Source organism: Brachyistius frenatus, unplaced genomic scaffold, assembly GCF_029030835.1.
Source record: "Brachyistius frenatus isolate BFR_SWC_R1_liver_20210118 unplaced genomic scaffold, ASM2903083v1 Contig_187, whole genome shotgun sequence".
Lineage (NCBI taxonomy): Eukaryota > Metazoa > Chordata > Actinopteri > Embiotocidae > Brachyistius > Brachyistius frenatus.
In genome coordinates, this window is record NW_027210786.1 from 280,840 (window position 1) to 302,480 (window position 21,641).

Consider the following 21,641-nt stretch of genomic DNA (forward strand, 5'->3'; position numbering starts at 1 on the left):
CTGTCTGGCACAGAGGTTACGGGCTGGGACACTAAGGGCACTGGGGGGAAGATGAGAACTTAAAGCACATCTCATCCGTCAGAGTGTCCCGGCACAGATCGTCTGAGACGGCTCCTGTCGACGGCCATTGTTCCCCGACAGGCCCTGCCTCTTCATTAATGAACTCCACCATTGATTTGTAGTCCTGGCCACTCCGTGCAGTTTGGGGCCAGGGTGGGAGGAGAGGGGGAAGGGAAGGCGGGAGGGGGGAGGGGGTCCTCAGTTGTGTTGTCCTGCTGTCACTTTCACTCAGAGAGCTGACCCAGACTTCTTCTCTGTTGGGGAAATGTTCAAACCCAAACTCCTTGGAGGCTCTCGAGGAAATTTAAGTCTGACTGCTTCCACCTTTCGTTCGATGCAATAATATATTTAGTATCCCTAAAAACTGTCTAATAATTATAATGTATGGGTGCATGAATGAAACTTGAATATGCCCATTCTGATTCTACCCTGAGGACAAGTTTTGTCTGTAGAGACTGTTGGAGACATTTCATGAAGTTTTGACTACTTCAGATTGTCTCCGTTTCGTTGAGAACTCGGTTTATGTCAGCGGAAGCTCTTTTCAAGTTGTAATTTGCCCAGCAGAGTTCAAAGGGACTTGTATGAAACGCAGATCTTTTTTTCTGTAGTGTGCTCTGAAGCCCACACTGGCACACACACACACACACACACACACACACACACACACACACACACACACACACACACACACACACACACACACACACACACACACACACACACACACACACACACACACACACACACACACACACACACACACACACACACACACACACACACCAATGCCCTCGGTAGTGTTTTCCAGGAGAAAGCAGGTCATCTTCCCTCCAGACATCATCACACTCTGTGCGTTAACTGTTTGGCATTTTGCTTCTGGCACTACTGCTCTGACACCACGAGGCTGACACAAACGTCTGTGTGAAAAGAGCCAAAGAGAAACTCAAAGGTGAAGTCAGTGGAGTTTCCCCCCCCCTTCTCAACTGCAGAACATTTGGTCCTTATTTCCCACCCTTCTCCTTCGAACTTGGTTTTTATCAGCCTCCTGCTAGTTTATAAACTTCATTAAATACTCCCCTTAAAGCCCGGTAGACCATTTTTATAGGTTTTAAATTCGGCGCCATCAGGTCTCCGCTGTGATATTCATTCATTGGAAGCTGTGTTATATTGAAAAACTCCTGTGCTTGCCCCTCACTTAACCCCTCTTGTGTGGTTGAAGAAATGCAGGCGGTGCGGTAACGTGAATGAGAAGAAAGACAAAACAATGTACTGAAACGGGGTCCATAGCAGATTACAGCTGTAGGAAGCCAGCGTCGGATATGTCAGAGACACACAGAAACATTACCACAGAAGTATTATCACCACCAGCCAGAGCAGCCGTCTGGGAAAACGGTGCAGAAACAAAAGTTCTGCCTGGGGACTCTCACCTTGTAAAATGTAAAACACCCTGAAAAACACCTCAGCAGTTAAACATGAAAGTTTGTTTTCTCTGACACTTAAAAGTCCTGCAGCTGATGCTGTCATCCCAGTGTGATTTCTGGCAGCTGCTGGTCAAGGCTGCGGTCCAACAGTGGTCTTTGTAGTGCTCACTGAGGAGCTGTAAAGCAGCAAGTGTGCTGGTGCTAAAATACCAGAGGACTTGTGGGTGGATACGATGTTTCAATAACTTGCGGTCAGGCAGAAAACCTGAGCAGAGACTGAGCCAGAGATGCTGCTTGCACGCTTGCTCAGACTTCACGCTCGTCCAACGAGAGATCGAGAGATATTTGTAGATTCTTTTGGGTGAATGATACATCCATATAATGCGTGCGAGTTTGTGATAATGAGCGCATGTCAGACAGTCTTATGAGGCACAGAGAAAGGGAAGGGGGGTAGGGGGGAGGGTGCTTTTTTACTAACACTGAACCTGCAGCCTGGAGTTTTCCATGCTGTCCTGAGGCAGGCTGACTCCTCACATCTGAGCTGTCTGAGAGAACAGAGAAACCCTGCAACCATGGCCCGTTAGCTGCAGTCAGCTCGATGGAACCCACTTCTGTCCAAATATTGACTTTTCTCACTCAGCATGGAGAAAAGTTGTGAATGAAACACTTGAAAGGATATTTTCAGGTAGATTTTTTTTTTTTCCTCTAGTGGATTCATTGCTTTGGGGCCATTAGGGCCTGAAAGTTCATCCTACAATGTCAGTGAGGATCTTGACTCGGGCACAGCTTTCTCCAGGATCTGCCATCTTATTAATGTCTGCAGGGTTGAACTATGTATTTGACATATGTTTGAAATGAGTTGCCGATGTTGAGGTGCAGAGAGAGAGAGAGAGAAAGAGAGAGTTCCTTTCCTGTGTTTACCCCGAATGCGGCACATGTGGAGTTACAGGCAGATTTCTCTTTCTCAACTTTCTCTTTCGGTAACGTAGCGGACGAGGCTATCTACAAAGAATGAAGTGTTTTATTTACTGTGAAAAACTATATTGATTCCTTTCAGATGACGTCAGATGAATGGAATTTGTCAAGATTTGGGTGTCAGAAGCTGCTGGACGATCCCACAAGCACATTTGAAACATACCGACGCCTTTACAGTGAAACCACTGTAGAAAAGAGCTGTTAACTGCTTTTACTCAAATGGCAGTTGGCTGGTGAAAAAACATCACGGCTCATCTGCAGTGTTATGGTGTAATGGTCAATATCTGAAGGACAGATATTTAGCATGTGCCTCTGCCAGTGGTAGTTTCCAACATTCAGAGTGAACAAACTGGAAAATAAATTAGATCTGTCTCAATAAGAGATTCTGTTTCACTTTTTGCTGCTTCTCCAAACAGCGCGGGCAGAACCCGCACCACAGTAGGGAAATAAATATGATAAACATCATGTCAAGTCTTGCCCATGATTTTTGCCCTTTTTATTTATGCATGTTTCAGTTATACCCTTTTAACATAATCTTTTACTTCCAGTAGTTTTCTCCGAGGAGGGAAGTTTGCTTACTTTAATTGTATAACATCTGGTTCCTGAATGAAAGATGGATTACAACCAACCATCACAGATACTCTACCCTCACGCGCTGCAAATAAATTGGGTAATTACATCCCAGACTGCTGCAGACTGTTTCCTTACATGACTGTCACATTGGAGGCTTGAAGGGTGAGGCGAGGTTATTAGACAAGTTACAAAGACACACGGAGAGAACCAGATGTGTGCGTGAGCTTGAAAGAAGTGCGCAGTGATGGTTACACCACAGACAGGGAGGACTGCTTTGATTGTCTGTTGTAGAAGTTGGACATGTGTGTGTGTGGGGCCTCTAAAAAAAAAAAAAAAAATGGGGCAGCGTCTTGCCAAGCAGACATGCTGTCATCAGCAGATAGTTCGCTGGCAGGGACAATGGGGCTGGGTCTCTGTCTTGTCTGTCAGTCACTCCAGCATGCAATCATCCAGGAATGTCTTTCTTCTTCAGACAACACAGAAAGAGGTGGAAACCGCTACGATAAAAACTGACTTGTTAGCCGGACTCACTTTTGTTTGGCGACGTCTTTCCCTCCTCGCCGTCCCACAGTCTTCGTGTGATTTGAGCTCTTTATGTCTCACCACGTTCACACGTGGCATAAAACTCAAGGCATAAAACATTCTTTTGACACGTTACTGTTTCATTTAAGTCACAAAAAAAAAAAAAAAAAAAAAAATCACAATTCATGCTGAAAAGATGTTTGCCTGTCTCTCGTTTTTGCTTTTCTCACGTTATTTTCAGTCACGTTAGAGCTGAAACTGTTTCATCAAACCAACCAATCACAAGAAATTTCATTAGCAGGAGATTGTAACATGCAATGGTTTCCTGCTTTTGCTTTTCTTATATTAAACTCAGTATCTAATGGTCGACTCTTTGGTCACTTAAAGCGGAGCGGGCTGTTTTTTCTTCCTTTTTTTTGTTTTTTTTATCTGGCAATCAGAAAATCCCGATGTCACTGTCATTGTTACTGTTAAACGGCAAACTGTATAATCTAACAACAAGAAGATTAGCTGCTTACATCTGAATTTAATACTGTAATGGAGCTGAGCATCCTCAGCATTAATCAGGTTTACAGCATCTTTGTTCCTCCTGTATCTGTGAACACACATTAGATATTATCCATCTGCAATGGGCTCTCAGACATCAGTAACCTGACACGTAATACTTAACAATTCAGGAAATGCAAAAAACATTAGTGAATGGATCACCATGACAACGACCCCCGTGACCCTGCAGTGTTGTGATAGTCTGTGTAGATTGGCTGCAGCAGATGGTGCCCGATTGTAATCACAATGATGATGATGACGGTGACTGTGATGTCATGCTTTAAGGCGAGGATTAATTCAATTCAGTTTGGGTACGTCCTCCAGACAGGACGAGGAGAAAAGAGCCACTCCGGCTAGTTTTCTGTGAGCTGCTAACAAGGGGAAGGAAAGCTGCTGAGCTCGCACTAATATTATGTGAAGTGGGCTTGTGAAGCAGCTCCAGTCTGGGTCTGTTGTAAAAGGACTCGGCTCTGATCCTGAGCCGCCAAAACGCTACACACCGGTGGAGCCCCCCCCCCTCTCTCACTGTGAACAGAGTTTTGGGTTAAAAGTGTCTAATTTTAGAGCAGCATGTGCCACAAACATCGGGGCTCGTACAGAGGGCGACGTCACGTTTGCTCAACCCTGGAGAGCGCATCAGAGTGGAGATGATGTGTGAAAGTGATGGCCGAGCATCACGCGCGAGTGATTTTGAGCAGCGAGGCTGTTGTGTTCAGCTGGTTTTATTAGCCTGCCGGTCCGTCGTCCCGTCAGACCACTCAGTGCAGATTGAAAGGGTCTGCTGGAGCGTGATACTGCGGTGTGTGTGTGTGTGTGTGTGTGTGTGTGTGTGTGTGTGTGTGTGTGTGTGTGTGTGTGTGTGTGTGTGTGTGTGTGTGTGTGTGTGTTGGTGCTGTGATTCAGCTTGATCCACAGCGTAGATGCTGATGTTTACGTGGAGGTCAACCAGAGGTTAAGATGGACCAGTCTGACACAAAAATGTTGTAGCCACAATTCAAAAAAGTGCAGACAGCTGTTATACTCCCGTTCTACTCACAACAAACGACGCAGTATGCGCAACAACGGATGTCAGTCGAGCTGCGGTTTTGGAAGGTCATCGCTGTTTCAACCTCACAAAGATTAAACGACATATTAAACATTTGTTTTAATTTATTTTTGAGCAGCTCATCTATTTCTTGGCATTACATTCTGGGATAATGATGTTGCATGCTGACTTTAATATTCAAAACATGCTCACAAATGGTGTTTGGTGTGAGGCTGTGGCAACGTCAGAAGATCGTTGGAATTAATGGGTATAAATATCTCTACTAGGTGCATTGGCAATGATACAGGGGTCATTATATTGCAATATATTGGGATTTTTTTTTTTTTTTTTTTGTCATCTTATAAACATTTAGTGATACACCACCTTGATGCTGCTACTTGTCTCATTTTTTGTTTTGCTGGAGTCGAATGGCTAAAGACAACACTGCACTGCTCTGTTTGAATCAGGGGTTTGAACTGCCTTTAATCTTTGCAAATAAAGTCTTAATTATAAATCCATGCACTGTTTTTAAGACTCGCTAATTTTGCTTTACTCAAGTGTATCAATATTTTCTTACACCTTCTCTGTTGTAGCACAAACCTGCGTCGTAATTAATATCCAGGATCTTCCCCGAATAAATTGATTCATTACCCTTTTCTGAACCTGCTTTTAGGTCACCTGTGCTGCTGATGCTTTCATTACGAGGTCAAATTGAAAGCAAGGTCAATTGAATGTGGATGACTTCCAGCTGCAGTGTACGTCGCTGACAAAGAACCTCTTAATGCCGAAGCAATTACATGATACTCGAGCAGAACACATATCTGCCATCTGACTGTGCTGATGCAGCATATGCACCAAAAGCTTTAGTCATAAACCGAACAGATTGCAATAAATCTCATGTCCATTTGGTTTCTTCTCCTCCATGAAAACATTCACACGACTGCCAGCAGAGTCGGTCAGAGCGCTACACCTCTATTTTCCTCCTCTTTTGTCATATTTATTTTAATATAAGTAGCAGTCTGGGCTTTGAGCACATACAATCATCACCAGCAAGACCCCTTTTGCTTTTTTTAGTTTTTGGTAAAAATGTCTCGACACAATTTCGCATGCTGTCTTTGGAACTTATGAATGAACCAAAGCGGACAGTCTGGTGTCTAATTGATTCTGTGCGCCGCTCAGCTGTTAAACACAGTTACATGCTTTGACTTGGGGGAGTTCACCCTGGTTTTACCCTTCATCCTCCACGCCACAAACACAATCAGCACCGAACAATCAATACATAGTGTGTTTTGAAATTGCTTGCTCTGTAATTTGAGCTGCATACGCAAGTTGTGTGCGGACAAACTGTGAAATTATGCATCATGTTGTGTAAAGCGTCAATTCCCTCACTCTGTTTGTTGTCCAAAATGGGTAAAAAAAAATTCCCATTAATATATTTCGGGCCTCAAAAGTCATCCGTCATGTCTCACGTTAAAAAGGAAATCAGTGCGGATCCTTTTGTGAAGCCTTTTGCGTTCTCACCGAAGCGCAGACACCGACAGAAAGTCCTCGTAGCTGCAATGTGCAGAGCAGAGCTGGAGGTGATACCAGCTCTGCTAAGAAAACACCCTCTGTGCCTTTTGTGTGGTTGGATCGGTTTGGCAGCGCAGACGGAGACGGAGGTCCGATTGGCTTCGGAGGAAGGCTGCGCTTCTCTGTCATTTTCTCCATGTTTGTTTTGAAAATATGTGTTTAATAGTGCGTGGCTGTGTGAGGTCGAAGCTCCACGAGCTGGAGCCAGACAGAGCTAATGAGATAATAACATACAGCGCAACAGATGAGTCATTTAACAGGAGCTGAAAGAACTAAAACCACAACTAGAAATCCTACTTTTACTGAGAGGTTTCTTTTAATTTGTACAGTTCCCCAAGTTTTATTTTTAGCATGTAATCTTTGTTTAAGAAAAGAGATTTTTTTTTTTTTTTTTTTTTTTTTTAAGTCATTTCTTTTATCATCACTTTAATGCCGTGCAAAATGCCTGAACTATACACGGAGAATGCAACCTCAACGCCAAGTCACGGCTGACCGTGATGACGATGCCTGACCCCAGCTGTCTCTCAGAGGTCAACCAGAGGTCAGGTCATGTGATATCAGGCTCAGTGAGTCTGACTGCATCTGACTTTTCTTTTATTCGTGACCTGAATAACAGATATGTTGTAATTTTAAAGATCCTTGTCCAAAGTAGTAGTGTGCTACAGGACTGCTGGTAAAACTTCATTTAAACTGCTGAGTTCAGACCTGTTTCCGTCCAAACGGATCAGACGGCCAACGCTGAACTTAGAGAAAAGAATATATATTTTTTTATTTATAATTTTTTTTTTTTGTCATGAAGTAACGTGGATGGTTCATTTGAAGAGATGGAAATCTTACAGCAGACAATTAAAATATAAAAATGTGTTTTCAGTTTGATCAGATCATTCTTTCATTAGACCTTCAGCATTTGAATACCCCCCCCTCCCCATTATCTTTCCTCTTCACCGAGTCCATCCAGTGTAACTGTACACCCCAACAGACTGACTGCCCCCCCCCCCCACACACACTTTATAGGTGGCCCCTGTGAGCCACTATTGACCGACGATAGAAAGAGCACATTGTGAGTGTTCTCTCCTTCTACTCCGCTTTTACAACCAGTGACACTTAATTTATCCGTCACTTTCCCTTCAAAGTCTCGTCTGCCTCCTCGCTCCCTCTGTTCCTTTTGTGTTTGTGCTGGTGAAATATGACCCCGGGGAAAACAAAGTGCTGAGCGCTTCTTCCATTTTGCAATACCAAACCGCTCATAGCTTAGTTATTAAAACGACACCGCTTTTATTGATTTTAATTTCAAGTTTTGTCATCACAACTCGTGTTGCTGCAGAGAGGTGTGTGTGTGTGTGTGTGTGTGTGTGTGTGTGTGTGTGTGTGTGTGTGTGTGTGTGTGTGTGTGTTGCTGAATGGGAGCCATTGTGTGTGTTTTGTTTTCAGAGAGTCCAGGGGATCTGATATGTGTCAGTCAGATGGGGAGCAGGGCAGAGAGAAGTGGCGCCGGCTTTGGCCCGGTCGAGCGGACGTGCTTAATATAAGTCCCTAAAAAACTCATTTCCTCAAATCCCCCTCATCCCAGAAGACTCCTTCACTCATCACTGGTACAGTGGGGCATTGTCTGAGCTGCACGTTCAGTTTTTCTTCTGGTTACTGCGAGTCTGGGCTTAATGCACCAGAGGGAAAATGTGTGTGTGACTGTGATTATTCAAAGGTTTGTGTATGTGTGTGTGTGTGTGTGTGTGCGTGTGTGTGCGCATCACCAGGAAACTGTCCTTCATGAATGGACCTCTGAGATTCACTTCTCTTGTCTTACAAACTGTTATACTGATAAACACACACACACACACACACACACACACACACACACACACACACACACACACACACACACACACACACACACACACACACACACACACACACACACACACACACACACACACACACAATAACTAATGAGGGAGCCCAGGTCTATTCTTAGCTTGACCTTGAATAATGCATTACATGCAGCTAGAGTGGCGATAGCATAGACACACACACACACACACACACACACACACACACACACACACACACACACACAAACTGTACCCACCACGTGCAGGCAGGCATTGAGGATGTGGACAAAATAACAGGAACACCAAAGTAAATTCATATATTTAATTCAGTACAGCTGCAACACAAACAGCTGCCTAATATATGAACGTAGAGTTCAATTAACTTCGATGACGCTTCATACAGCGATGATAGGACAGGAACCCCCAACAGCCCAGCTGCTGCAGGTTTTGGAGCAGTATATGTAGATTTCAATTTTTTGTATTTGTGTTACGCCAAATCACAACAGAGCACTTAAGACAGGAACCACGAATTTAACAACCACCACATGAGTGACAGCTCGGACTCAGAGGTGGGCGGTCTTCTGCCTCGACCGGTCGGTGTGAGGAGAGAGTGGAGATGACTGATGGAAACTTCAGTCGGAGCTTCCTGGTTGAACTTTTTAATGGACATCCCTCCTCCAGTCTCTTAAGAATGGGGATGTCACCTTAGCAACCTCGCAACAAAATTGTATTCAGTACCAGGCATTCGTCTGGATCCATACGTCCAGATTAAAATCCTAAATCTAGCTTCAGTGCTGACTTTTTAATGTCTGTCTGTCTGTCTGTCTGTCTGTCTGTCCAGGCTCTGGATGTGGACCGCAGCGTTCTGTACAAGATGAAAAAGTCTGTGAAGGCCATCTACACATCTGGTCTGGGTAAGTCCTCCTACCTGATTCTGTTTTCAGGATTTTTTTTTTATTTCCTTAGTGCCTCTTATTTTAGATTTTTGCTGCTTAACCCCCGAATCATGCACATTATAGATATGCAAACAATTCTGCCAATAACACAACAACAGCCGTTCCTCTGTAGGGGGCATATACTTTTTTAATAACTATGTGCTGCACATTGTTTTCAATGCAAGTCCAACGAGTTAAATACTTCTAAGCTTGATTTTTTTTTTTTTTTTTTTTTTTTTTGGGTCATTTGGAAGAAAGCAATGGCTACAGATTTGGCTGTCTTTCCTTTTTTGTTTATTGGTATTATAAATTGAGGAATTCAGGTTTTTTTTGGTTGTTAGAGAGACTAAGCAAACAGTTCTTTTTATTTTTAATAATTATTTTATACTTAGTTTAATCCAAAAGTATACATATAAACATAATCATTAATGCCATCCCTTATACCTATATTCCACCACCTTTGAGGCAGAGGTAGGGAAGGCAGTTTTTTTTTGAGCCACTGTGTGCGTGTGCGTATGTATTATTATCATGTTCATTGTGGTTGGCTGTGCCAGTGATGGGTGTTTTCAGTGTCTTTTGTTTAGCCTTCCTGACTGAACCCCACTGAGAGAGAGAGAGACCCCTGAACAATGTGCTGAGCATGTCTTTTTCAGAACAGTGTGAGCTCTGTTCAGGCCACGGGGACAGCTGTCTGATCCAGACCCCAAAGGGAACAGCTGGGGGAGGGGGTGGAGGGTGGGTGGGCATGGACGGACGGGCGGACGGACGGACACACTTGTGTTCTCATTTTACTTCACTGTTAAACATTTGTTTACTCTTATTCTTACTCTGTTCATCGCAGGCTGATATCATTTACATGGAGAAGAGCACCCTGCTCAGTTTTATTATGCTATTTATAATCAGTGCTCTTATTATCCATAATTACCTTCGTTTGAAACCGCAGGTGTTTCACACAGTGGCATTTTGTCTTCTGTAGATACTCTGAAGCTTGAGGAATTAAGTTTGTCTTCTATCAGTATTTACAGTAGAAACAATTCCTTGTCTGTGGTATGCTGTTATTTATTCCTCTTCCATGGAGCTGGCAATGAGGTCACCTTTTGTTATTAACGATCATCACAGAAGAGCTGCCCATGCAGATATAAAGTGTTTTGCGGTGTTATGTCCTTCCAGTTGATCACTGAGAAAAGAAGCTACCTGCAGAGGGTCGGACTGATTTTTCTTTCTGTACAGCTCCATGCATTTTAACATCCTTGTATGCATACTTATCACAATATCATACAACGGGCTCATTAATAGATCAAACAAGTAATACGCGTGCTGGTTCTGGGCTTCAGCAGGCAGCAATTTTCAGCAAAAAAGCTCTACTATATCCAGAGTTTCTAAAACCAACCTCTACCGTCGGTAAAATACAGAACTTCTTAATGTTCGACGGAGAAGATGTTCGAGGAAAAAATAATGAGGCTCACACACCGGGGACCCTCAACGCTGGCTCTGAGTACATGCCCGGTATGACTGACTGTGGAGTCCAAACCCTCGCGGATATTTCCGGCTCTGACATGAGGAATATTAATGATGAGGGGAAGTTGGAGGTATGGTCACAATAGTGAGGAGAAAAAGAAATAATATTACTCGACATACCCCACTGGGGAAATCTGGAGAAGCTGAGTAAGCAATGTAAAGGTTGTACCTGAGATAAAGGAAAAAAAGATGGTGGAGGTGAGAGTGCGAGAGAGTTACAGGGAAAGCGTATAAATGAGCGAGAGAGCCCCGCGTTAATGCAGGCGCCTGTCAGGGGAGTCGGCTCGTGGGTTTTGATGAATAAACCGGCAGCAGCATTTCAGACCTCCAGAAGAAGCTGGAGCTGATGGAGCAGAGCTGATGGAGCGGAGCTGCTGGGATGAGGCCTGCCAAAGCTGCTGGACAGATAGATACCACAGGCAGAGGATGAACACCGGGGTTCCAGCTGTTGGACCTACAGGCGGTCAGGACATTCAGTCACTGAATAATGCAGAGCTCAGCCCATTGCTGCATCAGAAAAACACGGAATTTGATGGTGTGGGAATTAAGAAAACGAGATGACCAAAAGCTCCGCTATAATTACACTGAATTAATGTGCGAGATTAAAAAAAATAAAAAGACGATGAAAGATGAAAACACAAGAAAGAAGACGACTTAAAAAGAACGTGTGGTGAAAACGGAGCTGCTTCTTAAAGGAATGTCTGATATTTTGGAAAATACTCCTTTGCCTTCTTTTTTTCTAGAGTTGGATTACAAGATTGGTGACAATCTCACGTCTTTATTATAAATATGAAGCTATAGCCAGCAGCTGCTTTGCTTTGCTTAGCTTAGCATAGAGACTGGAAACAAAGGGCGACCAGCTGGCATGTAGTCTGTCCAAGGCCAAAAAAAAAAATCATCCTACCAGCATGTTCAAATGTATCTTTTTGGTTAAAGGTGTGCGTGCAACAAACCAAATGTAAAAGCAAAAAAATTGTTGGGTTTTATGTGCCGGACTACTTCTCGGCTGGATTAGTGACATACTTGGGAAGCTTTGGAGATGCTGGTAGATGTGTTTTTAAGCTTTAGACAAAGCCAGGCTATCTGTTTGGTGGCCATATTGTTCAGGGCACGTGGAGGCCAGAGTGGTTTTGACAGAGTCCGTAGAGAGATACAGAACTGGTCTGAGGTCGCTCGCACATCGTGTTGGACGACCGGGCCCGATGGAGCCGCGTGGGAGAGACGGAGAGGAAGCAGAGACCGGCTTGCTATCTGCTGATTAAACCCTTGTGTGTGTGTGAGAGAGGTGGAAGAACCTGCAAAACAAGCCTTTGGGATGTTGGATAATCCTCCGCAGATGCATGTGTGCATGTACGGTGTGTTTAAGAGGGAAGACACAGTAAAGATTGTTGCACACAACCAGGTATGAGCACGCGCGCTGTTGCGGCCTCTGTCCTGTCCTGCAATAAATACAAGGTTAAAAAAACATTTCTGTTTTCTCTCGCTAATGTTCGATGGACAACGAAGCCCACTCTTAAAGTTTTGTTTTTGAAAGAAAATATCTCCAGTTTGGATGAAAGTAATGTGCTAGGTAAGTAAGCAATAAAGCTCCCAGTACTGGTCAAGAGGTCTTCCACAGTCACATCTTCCCAGATCCCAAACTGAAATCTTCTGGAGCCAGCACTATTTTTTTTTTGTATTCACTAATGTAATATAAGAATAAATGAATCTTTTCAGCTGAACTTCCAACGGTCAAATAAAGGCATGATACCCTAAAAAAAAAAACAAGCTTGAAATAGGTTTAATTAGAGTTACTGTCTTGTTGCTCAGAGCTCACTTCTCCATAAGAGAGCGGCCAACTTAAAGCATTGGAAATGTTTAGGCACCATTTACATGCCTGCAGTATAAACTCTAGAAAATGTCACCTCTCTGCTTACCTACTTCTCGTCTTTCTGCCACGTAAACTGGCTCGGCACGTCCCGCAGCCCCGTGAGGTTTCAGAGCTGCTCCGTGCTGCACGGCTGCATGTGCGGTGCGTTTTAGGTCGCGTTACAGCAAATACACACGTACTCTCACAAAGCCGGAGGGGGTGTTGAGCTATTTGTCAGCTCTGAGTAGCAGCGCTCGGAGCTCTCGTGGGCCACTTAAAAAAAAAACTAAAAAAACCAACAACAGGCCACCGCCCTGCTGGTTCGCAGCCTGGCAGAGACGCAGCCAAACAGCTGGAGCTGATGTGTAAACAGTCGGCTGTGGGCGTGTGGTAGTGGTCGGCGTCTGACACATGGCAGCTTCTTACATCTCGGTATGACACGTTTGGTACTCGAGGTCGGATTTGATGCTTTTGAACTGTTGATCGGACAAAACAAACACATTTCTGATGTCATGTTTGGCATCAGGGTTGTGATATTGGCCTTTTTTTATTTACAATTTTCAACATGTTAAGATTATATAGAGCAGAATATATTAAAGAATAGATCAAGTTATCAAAAAGGGTGTTTTGTTTTTTTATCCACTATTTGTTGAAAAAACAGTCTTTCTCACTTTATTCCTCAAACTGTTCAACCCTCTCATCTTTCCACTTGTGCAGAGTGTCTCATAGCGGTCTTATCACCAGCTCACCTATTGCATCAGATGATATTTTGTGGCTTAAATTAGATTTGTCTACTGTGAGGACGCCTGCAGGTACTGACTCAGAGGCTTTTAGCGTTTCCCTTTTAATAACATGATGGATATCTCCACCGCCGAGACGTGAGCTTATTCAGATAATCTTTGAACCTGCCACATCTGTGCCAACCCGTGTGGCTGATCTTTTATCTGTCTTTGTGTGGGTGTTTGGCATCTAAAAATACTGAGTCATGGAGTAGCTGCAGGTGTCTTTTAGTGTTTATTCTCACATCTGTACATGCACGCCCTTTTTAAAAAAAAAAAATATATATATATATATATATATATATTTTTGTACTCTTTTTCTTTGAGACGGCACTCCCACCCCAACCCTCCTTCTCTGTCGCTTCTCTCTGCAAGTGTCGTCATAGCAACAGTCTCCCAGTGCTCTATCTCTTGTCCCACGACCGTCCCAGCGGCATTAATTGTTATCAGCTGCTTAGTCTGGCATGAAGTACATTTAAGTGGAATCACCGTGGCCGAACCTTGCGTCAAATGAGGACGACTTTAAACACGCTGCGAGACTTTGCTTCTGGGACGGCGAGCAGCATTAAATGAGAACGCTTTATTTTTTCAATCGTCACATAGTAACTAAAGTGGAGGATGACGTTGACGAGATACTGGTGTCTTCAGCACAACAGGGGAAGGTTTCATTAATCACGTCATCAAAAAAAGCTCAAAACCTCTGAGACTGAACAAGACGAACGTCCCAGTCAGTGGCGGGCGGTGCCTTCCAACCCAAACTCACAATATCTGGGCGAAACGATCACCCCTAACGGAAGGAAAGCTTTACAATGACAGACTGCCATACAGTATGAATACCCAGTGAGTGATTTTTGACTCGTAACGATCAGAGAGTGAAAGACCTCAGTTTGATTCCCTAATCTCTGTGCGTGTTTTCCAGCCCACGTGGAGAACGAGGAGCAGTACACTCAGGCCCTGGAGAAGTTTGGAGAAAACTGCGTGTACAGAGACGATCCAGATCTGGGCTCGGCCTTCCTCAAGTTCTCCGTCTTCACCAAGGAGCTCACTGCGCTTTTCAAAAACCTTGTGAGTCTACTCTCTCTCTGTGTGTGTGTGTGTGTGTGTGTGTGTGTGTGTGTGTGTGTGTGTGTGTGTGTGTGTGTGTGTGTGTGTGTGTGTATATATGTATGTGTGGGTCGCTGGGGACTAAGAAAGATTTCCATGCTGTCCCTAATTGTCTCTTTCCCCAGAGACACACACACTGAGCACATATAGTCCAGCTGGAACTCAAAGCCCGGAGGAGGTAGCTCTAGTTTTCCGTCGAGACCGCCAAAGAGCCAGTGCAGCACCAGATATCTGCTGGATCTAATTCAGCCTGATCCCGCTTTCTTAAAGCCAGGTTTTGTACAGAGGCCAGAACTTTATTAAAGAAAAATTTGACACCGTCTTGTGAGGTCTGTCGCTCTCCCTCGGACACTGTATCGACTCGCACAGAGAACTGGAGCTGGAGATTTTGTATTGGTGTTATCGGGACACCTTGTATTAAAGAAACACGAGCTTCAGCCTGACCTGAATGTGAAGATGTAATCTCCGAAAGCTTTAGGAAGCTCTGGTTTCCTAGATTACATGTGCAGCATTACTCACAGAGGCTGGCCTTTCAAACAGGGCGGTTAAAGACAGATTTATTTTTCTCTCTTAAAAATGTCGAAATTAGATTATGTTTTGTGATTTAAAAGATACAAATGGTACAGAGGGAGGTAGAAATTTGTGGTGCAAGAGACTTGGCTGCGTACAAACTCTTTATTATCTTTATTATTTATTGAACATTTAATTATGTGTATCTCATTTAGTTCATTTTTATCACCATCACTGACTGATAAAAGAAGAATGGAAAACTCAGCTTCCTTTCCTTCCTTTCCACACACACACACACACACACACACACACACACACACACACACACACACACACACACACACACACACACACACACACACACACACACACACACACACACACACACACACACACAGAGGAAGGATTAAATCTCAGTGGCGATTGGTGCCCCCAAATTTCAGTCTCCTGCTACCTTAAATCCTCTGATATAACCTCTCAGCTCTTATTTGTGTCTCTCTTCGCCCTCCTCTAGTTCCAAAACATGAACAACATCATCACCTTCCCTCTGGACAGCCTGCTGAAAGGGGACCTGAAGGGTGTCAAAGGGGTAAGGACACTAACCTGCTCGGACTTCTGTTACACTCCTGAACAGGAACTGTTATATTAGGAGATAACTGAAGGTGTTTCATGGATGTCCTTCAAGAAATACAGCTTTATTTTTGAGATTGTGGACGATGGCGTTGATTTAAGTAATACAAGAATTCAATAGGGAAAAAAGAGAAAAGAAAACTGACAAGTAATTGCAATAAATAATCAGCCGTTATTTTTGAATGGCGCTGGAAGAAAATCATACTGTATAAAGAAATGACAAAAATTGAACCTAGAGGCCGTTTTAGGTCGCAGCAATAAGCCCCACACTGAGGACAAAATTCATTGTCAGCATCAACTGATAAACATGCTTGTGGCTTAATCCCTTCTAGGAAATCAGCATTTTAAATTTGAACTTAAAATAGAGACTTTGGTGCTCATTCAAAATGGTTTGAGGCTGCTCGATCCTTGAAGTGTTGCATAAAATAACCTTGTTGTAACAAGGTTAAAAATATGCTGCTTTGATCTACTTCACAAGTAGCTCTGAGAAGAAAAAGATATTTAATAAGACAGAATATACCTGCCTTCAGCAAACTGCAAAATAAAAAACACAAAGGTTCCCAATCATTAACCGGGAAGTGTTTGAGTATCAGCGCCATGCCTGCAGTTACTCAACTTTGATCGTTCGTTCATCGTATGTCTAACAGCCATGGCGAGTTCAATCTGGAATAATTTGAATACATTTATAAAATGATGGCGTAATACCCAAAAAGCAATGATTAAAAGCATAAAATATACCAGCAAAAATATTCATTTCTGCTGTATGATCCTTTTAATCATCCCATGGCCCCTTATGAATCCTTCTTATGTTCACGTCCTCCAGGTTGGGACTTTTAAATCTTCAAGTCAAGTTTGCGAGTTTGTCCTGGTGCCCTGCAGGGATTTTCAGATTTTATAATAAGTCAACATAATGAGCAGAAATTAGTACTTAATGCTCTGGACACATTCTGGTCTGTACCAAAACCCACAGTGAGGCCCAATGGACTTTACCTCTCTTTTAATGATGCAGTGAGTGAGCTAGTTAGTCGTGTGTGTGTGTGTGTGTGTGTGTGTGTGTGTGTGTGTGTGTGTGTGTGTGTGTGTGTGTGTGTGTGTGTGTGTGTGTGTGTGTGTGTGTGTGTGTGTGTGTGTGTGTGTGTGTGTGTGTGCGTGTGCGCACCAACCAGACTGAACCCAGCCAGACACTGGACAACACTGTCTGCAGCTCTGTAATGAAATCAGGGCTCGTTACTGTCCACAGCAGTCTGTGACCTTTCACTTTCAAGGCACATGATTGGCTTTGGTTCCCACTGAGGTATGATGAGATTAAGTCAGCGCTAATAAGGCTGGTTGCCAAGGAGACGCGGTCTGTCCCCATGACCCTCGGCCACTCAGCTCCGTCTCGACCCCTGAACTCTTGTCCCCTTTAGTCATTTCTGTTGCTTTTTTGTTATTCTCTCAAGTGCAGTGTTTTCTTTTCACTTTTTCCTCTTCTGTGATTTCCTTCCTGTCTCTGTTTTAACTTCCCCACTCTCTGTCTCCCCCTCTTTCCTTCTCCCTTGACACCTTCACTGCGTAACTCCCCCTACCCCCCCCCCCCCTCTCTCTCCCCACATCTCACGCTGCTGCCCGGTCACATCTGTAACGCTCACCCAGTTATTGCTCATTAGCCGTCGGATGATTCTCATTACCCCCAATGACATGGGGCTAATGAGTTGCTGGTTATTTTATACCTCAGGACACGCACATTTACACACACTCATATACATGTCACCGCTGATGTAATGCCATCAAACCCAGAAATTAGGCCTTCAGTGTCAGGATAGGGCAAACGTAGAGACTGAGAAACAAAAGTGCCGGGCTAATTCTTGTCTTGGGTCACATTCCTCCAACCTGTCGCTCGCCTCCTCGGCCCAAAGGCTTCCCCTCGTCTCTACCTTCGTCTTTATCATCTTCCTCGTCCTCTGTCATTATCCGACTCTTTTACTCCTGCCCTGTCCCAGGGGGGAAAGTACCTGTAAGGAGAGGAGGAGGGGAGGGGGGGGGTGCAGGAAGGAGTCCAGACCTGCATGACGGGCTGTTTAGACTGCAGGGAGAGGTGGGAGGAAAGTAAGATGAAGTAACGGGTTGATGTGGATCTCTTAAAAGACTATAATGTATTTAAAAGTTCAAAGAAGTCGATGGAGAGAATTGCCTTTAAAACTAGTACATTTCAAAATGACAAGTAGCAGCAATACTTGCGTTAATATGTGTATCGTGATCATTTATGGTTTTAAACACATAAATACAAACCAACTCAAATAGATGCCAGTGTTTCATGTGTATTTCTAATTTCAATTCTATTAATCTAGTTTGAGAAGCTTTCGGTACATATAAATGTCTACATCTGATGTAAAATGATTTATTTATGTCAGTAGGGGTCAGAAAAAGGGCACAGCCTCTTCACGCTTGACTTGACAACAGCAGCCACACAATATCAGAATATTCAGTGTCAAAATACTTCCTCAAATGTTTTCAGATTTCAGGGAGATGAGTTTTTGTTTTTTTTACGTTTCTGAAAAAGTATTTTACCCCTTTTCAAATTCTGTGCAGTCTGTTGAAATGTCAGGCGTGCGAGTTTTCCAGCAGCGCTTCAAAAGCAGCGTGCTTTTATTGATCTGAGGATGCGGTGTGCGAGTGTCTGAAAGATCCACAAACAGACTGAAAGCGATAAGGAAACGGAACAGAAGAAGCGTGTGTGACATATCCCCTAACAATTACCTCATTTCCATGCACTGCAGATAAAAAGGGGAATCTGATATGTTAAGATGCTCCACATTTAATCCATCTGCGTGGCAGCTATAATAGTTACCAGTGCTTACATTTGATTTAACTCGGGACTTAATGGCCTTCTGGTGGCCATTGTTCCCTCGGAGCTTGTTAATATTCAGCCAGTGCTGTCTTTGGCGATGAGTGCGATGGACCGACCCCGAGGGAGGCAGCCGCTAATGGCTCTGTGATTAGAGGCTTACCACCTAGCAACCTGTCACTGCTGTTACTCAGCTAAAAACCCACCATTTTCCACCTCATCTGCCTCTGTGGCCGCCTCACCGCAGAAGGCACGTGGGATTTCATGTGTAAAAGTAAGTCATTTTCAGGCTGCTTTCAATTCTCACCTTTCAGTTTCCATACTTGAGTGTTGATGAGGTGAGCAACACGTGGAAGCCTTTTAATACTCATCTGATCATGGTCTTTACTCAGGATACACTTCAGTCACTGTAGTGACAGTACTAGGGGAGCGGGGTCCATGGGAGACCCGGTGTTGTTATTGCTGAGGATAAACACGCTCTCACTCCGGGGGGGGGGGGATTGGAAAGTGCTGAGTCGACCAGACCGTTGTGCTAACACCGGACTTTCAGAGTGGACGGCGGCGTGATGTCATGCCTGCCGTCGACCCCTCTCATCCCCTTGCTTATTGACGAGTCCGCTTCCAACGCCGCACCGTGAGTCATATCAGCTCATCACTATTCAGTCAGCATGTCTGGATGTGCACCCGGAACCACCGACGCATGTTATCGGTTTGAGATTTTTTTTTTTAGATAAGAGCGGTTCACCGATCACGAGTATCTCTCATCAGTTTGCTCAAACAACGTGGACGTTCCTGCTTTGTCTGTTAACGTACACGCCCATGGATGCCCGGCTGTCTGTTTCTCTTTCCTCTCTCTGTCACCGTTTTTAGCCAAACGGATAAATAACTTTGAAATGGGATCCACAGCAGGTCGGCAAAGCCATACAGCATCCGACCCCCACACGACCCTGGCGGAGAGGGCTAATACACATTGACCTATGACCCCTGATAAAGGGTTCTGCACCAGTGCTTATAAACCAAATTACTCTTAGCTTAAGTTGCACATTCAGGCCAGCAGAGAGAAAAGGTGTGAAAGGTTGTAAAAGGTCGGGTTGCCGCACGCTAGATCCTCCTGGTCGTTACTTCTAGCCAATAGTCGACTGGTCATTTAATTTTTGTGCTATTAATTGAATTATATCTATATGTTTTTGGGGCATCAATATTTTTGGTCGACTATTTGGGTGCAGCCTTGGTAAGATGTGAAAGGTTTGTGAATTGAGGCCGCTGCCGAGGTCACGACACTCCTCTGTCCTTCAGATTGAGCCAGACAGGGAACCAGGGCGCTAAGAGCTCTCTGAGGGAGTGTTTCGCCCCGTGCCTTGGCCTACTCAGCGCTGCCCTTCCCTGCCTGGCGATGCCTGCGTCTGGTATTTTTAGCTATTGTTACCATTTTTCTGCTCTCTCTGGCTCTGACATTTCCTCCCGCTCACCCTCTGCTTTCCCTCTGGCTCCCTCTTGACCTGCACCTCATTCTTTTTAGCTGCTTCCTCTCTCGCAATTTTCTTCACAGTCTTGTTCTCTCACTTTGAGTTTCGGCTTTTCATGTATTTTTTTTTATAGCCCTTTTATGTTCTCTTTACTCGGCGGGTTTGCTGCCCTTGAGCTGGTTGAGTGAATGGCTCCTTGACCCGGCCCAGTGAACCTCACCGAGATCCCGCGAGCTGCAGGTTGAGTCTGCCACTCCTCGGCCGTTGAAGTGGAGGTCAACAAGGGCGATCAGTCCTCTGTGGAGCTCTTAACAATGGCACTAAAGCAATAAGCCGTCTCCCAACCCAACGGAAAAATGTGTGCTTTTCACATTTGTGGTCAGAAACTCGGAGTAAGACCGAGAAAAGTGCTGCTTAAGCTTTTACGACTGTCAGGATTTGTTTGCGTTTCTTACTTCGCTATGATGAGTCAGCACACGCTCACTGTAGTTTAGTCTTTTTTTATTTTTTTTTAATTACAACAGTTATTAAATTAAATGCATAATTTTTGGGATTATTTCTTGTTTCATGCTCTGCCTTACATCCTGGCTCTGTTAATTTTGTTTAATTGTTTTTTTTAGGAAATGACACGGCCAATTGCGCCCAGTGAAGTCTGCTTTTGTTTGTCCTAATCGCTGCTTTAATCGGCACGGCAGCCGCGAGGACGGTGTTTAATCGGGCGTTTTGCTCAAGCAGCTGTCGAAAGCACACGCGAGACAATGACAAATCAGAGTTGGCGGTTGGCGGGGTCACCAGAGGAATTGCGTTTTCGAATGCCGAAAACAGCCGCACCGCGTTTCTGCGCTCCAAAAAAAACCTCCACCGTCATCTACAGCTCCCCACAGAGACAGCTGTGGGCGGCTCTACATCTGTGTGGAGGATGACTCAACTTACTGACTCACAGTGTGGTGTGGTGCAACGCACACCTGCACACACACACACACACACACACACGCACTAACTCTGTTGATTAGCGAGAAAGAAAGACTTGACGTTATTAAGCATCGACCACTGAATGATGGTGACCTCTGCGTGATCCCTGGTCGCTGTAGGAATGCGTGTGTGTGTGTGTGTGTGTGTGTGTGTGTGTGTGTGTGTGTGTGTGTGTGTGTGTGTGTGTGTGTGTGTGTGTGTGTGTGTGTGTGTGTAGCATTTTTGTGCAGCCATTGACATTTTGAACTTTGTGTACTCGGCTGCGGTGATTGTGTACGTGTTGGGCTGCAACTAATCACATTTAACTTCTCATGAAATAGTTTTTGAAACCAAGTAATGTGCTACTTATCGAGCCTCCGAGGTGATGCCGTGTGGATTTTATTGCTTTTGGACAGCTGCGAGTTCTTTCCTTCTGTTCCCGGTCTTTAAGCTTGAGCTTCACGTTTACTGTGAAAATCTTGACGTCCTCGTTAAACACCGGGCAAGAAAAGGGAACAATCATATTTCCTTAAATGTCCGACTATTCCTT

At 44.3% G+C, this 21,641-nt stretch overlaps 1 protein-coding gene across 3 annotated transcripts in view; it reads left to right on the top strand.

The window, feature by feature from the left end:
* The window catches only part of asap2a (ArfGAP with SH3 domain, ankyrin repeat and PH domain 2a), a 51,836-nt gene that overhangs the window by 7,340 nt on the left and 22,855 nt on the right, over positions 1-21,641 (top strand). For all 3 annotated transcript variants that reach the window (XM_069718133.1, XM_069718135.1, XM_069718136.1), the window contains exons 2-4: positions 9,364-9,436; positions 14,523-14,668; positions 15,732-15,806. In XM_069718133.1, the coding sequence (XP_069574234.1) occupies positions 9,364-9,436; positions 14,523-14,668; positions 15,732-15,806 (294 nt within the window). The remainder of the gene's footprint in view (positions 1-9,363; positions 9,437-14,522; positions 14,669-15,731; positions 15,807-21,641) is intronic.